General features: G+C 29.0%; 1 protein-coding gene across 1 annotated transcript; it reads right to left on the reverse strand.

The window, feature by feature from the left end:
- Positions 1–393: 393 nt before the first annotated feature.
- On the reverse strand, positions 394–1,512 carry LOC123011578. Its single transcript, XM_044409081.1, has 2 exons — positions 718–1,512; positions 394–663 (listed from the first exon to the last, which is right to left on the reverse strand). Exons 1-2 carry the CDS (start codon positions 1,510–1,512, stop codon positions 394–396), a joined length of 1,065 nt encoding a protein of 354 aa, XP_044265016.1.
- Positions 1,513–2,878: the final 1,366 nt, after the last annotated feature.

Consider the following 2,878-nt stretch of genomic DNA (forward strand, 5'->3'; position numbering starts at 1 on the left):
CACTCCTACAGTGAATAGTGTTACTCACAGCAGTGCATATGCTTTTAACGGAAAAAAGAGCAGGTGGTATTGCTCGTAAACTTCTAAATTTAAAAACAATATTTACTTGCTTTAATGACATTTTGTTCTATCGTCTGACTGAAGGAGAACAAGAAACTCTGCTCTTTGGCTTGTGACTTTGTACTTAACATAAATTTGAATAGTATATAACATTGATTTTTGCATTAGAGACACCCCTTCCATTAGTATCATTTTCAAGATTTCAAGATTTGTTATTCAAAAATCTGAAAATAAGCAAATTTACTTAATTATTAGAATTACAGTAACTTCGACCTGCATTACTTTCGAAGTACTACTTTAATTATTTAAATAATAAACCTTTTTTATTTTTAACTAATTGTGCATGGTTTCAAATTGAATCACAACAATTAAAAACGTAAAAAAAGCATTAAAAACGCCAAGAATTGTTTTTCGATTTAGGTCGAAGTATCTAGCAGCTGTAAAGTGAGGAAAATTGTCGTTTATTACATTTATCAGCTTTTTTAATTCTTCAACTTCTTTTTCTCCATCAAAATTTGCTACAGTTTGATACGCTACCATTCGCATGGCTTTAACTCTTTGCTCTGTTAAATCACAGATGAAAACACCATTAAATGTCCCGACCTTAAAATTTCGATAAATATAAGAATGAGTATTTAACAATATTTGAAAACTAACCAAATGCCATGTAATAAACATTATTCGGTGTATAATTATCGGAATGGAATTTCGCTTTCCGGAGATTAAATACTGCATATATGCTAATGGTTGAAGAGCAGTGAATCCCATCGAGAGTAAGAGAAGCCAGGCAAAAGTGTTGTTGAAAATTTCTACACATTCTGCTAATGCACAAAAATCGCTCTTCAATTTTTTGAAAGACAATTTGTGTAATCGATTACATCGCATCTTCAAAAGTTTGCACATAGTTTTGGATAAGTCAGTAAATCCATTCAGAATCAGACTTAAAAATTCATAAATCAAATAGTAAACAATAAACTGAGCATAAAATTGAAAATATTCCACTGCATACAATTTAAAGAAATCAACGCCCATTGTTTGAGCCCCAATATAAGTATAGTACGTCAATCTTACTACGAAAATAACATTTGTTAAAAGAAAAGGAAAAAACCAAAATAAATCTCCCTTCTCATTGCTATTTTTAAGATATTTCAAAATATTGATAAATCTGTTCCATTGATGTCTCTTCGTGGCTGTTATTATAATTGTAGAAATATTAAGAATAAACAAAACTGTGTCCGTAGCTACTTGAATAATGAGTATCACAGGACTCAACTTTTCATACGAAGCTTTTCTGTAAATAGCTGAAATTGACACTCCTGTAGAGAATAGTATTATCCAGAGTAGTGCATATATTTTTGATGGAAACACAAGCCCATTTTGTTCTATCTTGGCAGGTGTAAGTGCTAGTAGTCTTCCAAATTTGAAAACAAGTTTTATTAATTTTAATGCCATGTTTTAAAAGAAAACGATGAGGGAATAAATATTAATATCACTTTAATAAGCAAATTGTTGCAAAACCATAACTAATTATTTTTCAATCAGAGCACACCTCTGTAACGTGCTAAATTCAAAAATGTTATAAACAATAAAATTCACTGTTAATAATGATAAATTTTTAAAGTACGTTTGAAAATATCAATATCATCCTCAAATTATATATGTTTAAAGTAGCACGCACAAAATGACAAATGGATGTAATAGCTAGGCGTATATGATTTCAAAATTTTTAGATTGCTAAAAGAGATTTTGGTAATGATATAGTTTGTTGAGTTAGTGATTGTAAATTATTAGTTTCAATCAATTATCTGTCTCATCTTCATTGATAAAAATAATACGACATCTATTAGCAATCTATTTGCCACCATAAAATTGAAGAAATGTTTATAAAAAATGTAGAGAAACTTGAATATTTAAGTACCTAATATAATGTATAAAAATGTGTAAAGGTTTAAAAAATTTAATTTTCTAAAAAAAGTTTTGTATTTGTTAAAAATATTTTTATTGTTTATTACATGAAAATAACWAACGACTAACTTTGTGATTATCATAATGATCACTCTCTTCATTGATGAAAATAATAAGACACCTATTTGCTTTTTTAGAAATATTTATTAGTATCGTCTTAATAATGTGTTATGTTTTAAACATTAAAACACTCCTACAGTGAATAGTGTTACTCACAGCAGTGCATATGCTTTTGACGGAAAAAAAGAGCAGGTGAAATTGCTCGTAAACTTCTAAATTTGAAAAAATTTGCTTTAATGACATTTTGTTCTAACGTCTGACTGAAGGAGAACAAGAAACTCTGCTCTTTGGCTTGTGACTTTGTACCTAACATAAATTTTAATAGTATACAGGGTGTTCCGTCTAAATCCCACTTTAGAAGTATTGGGAGTTGCAATAATCGTATTTATTTGAAAATTGGTACATAGCCATAAACCATTAAGTCCTCCTAAATGAAAATATTTTCAAGATGGCGGCACTTCCGCTTATACCGGAAGTCGGTCTCAAAATTCTTATTTTAAATGGAAAGGTGTATTTTTTACTGCGTTTTTGGATTAATCGGGTTATTTTAAGGGAATTTTCATCAGCTTTCCCTATACCTAAATTTAGCCGTTTTTGAAATATTTGGAGTTTTTCAAAAATTTTTGGATTTGCACCTTCCAATTTAAAAGCCGGTAACTCTGCTATTTTTTAAAATTTTGAATTCGTTTTTTGGCGTTTGAAAGAGAAAGCTTAGATCTTTCTTTCGGTGTTTTCAAATTTTGAAAAAAAATTAACAAACCATAAAATTTTAAGGTTACTTTTGTAATAATTC

Source organism: Tribolium madens, unplaced genomic scaffold (genome assembly GCF_015345945.1).
Source record: "Tribolium madens isolate multiple individuals breed KSU strain unplaced genomic scaffold, Tmad_KSU_1.1 Scaffold_91;HRSCAF=231;Tcas5.2_LG7, whole genome shotgun sequence".
In the NCBI taxonomy this organism is placed as follows: Eukaryota; Metazoa; Arthropoda; class Insecta; order Coleoptera; family Tenebrionidae; genus Tribolium; species Tribolium madens.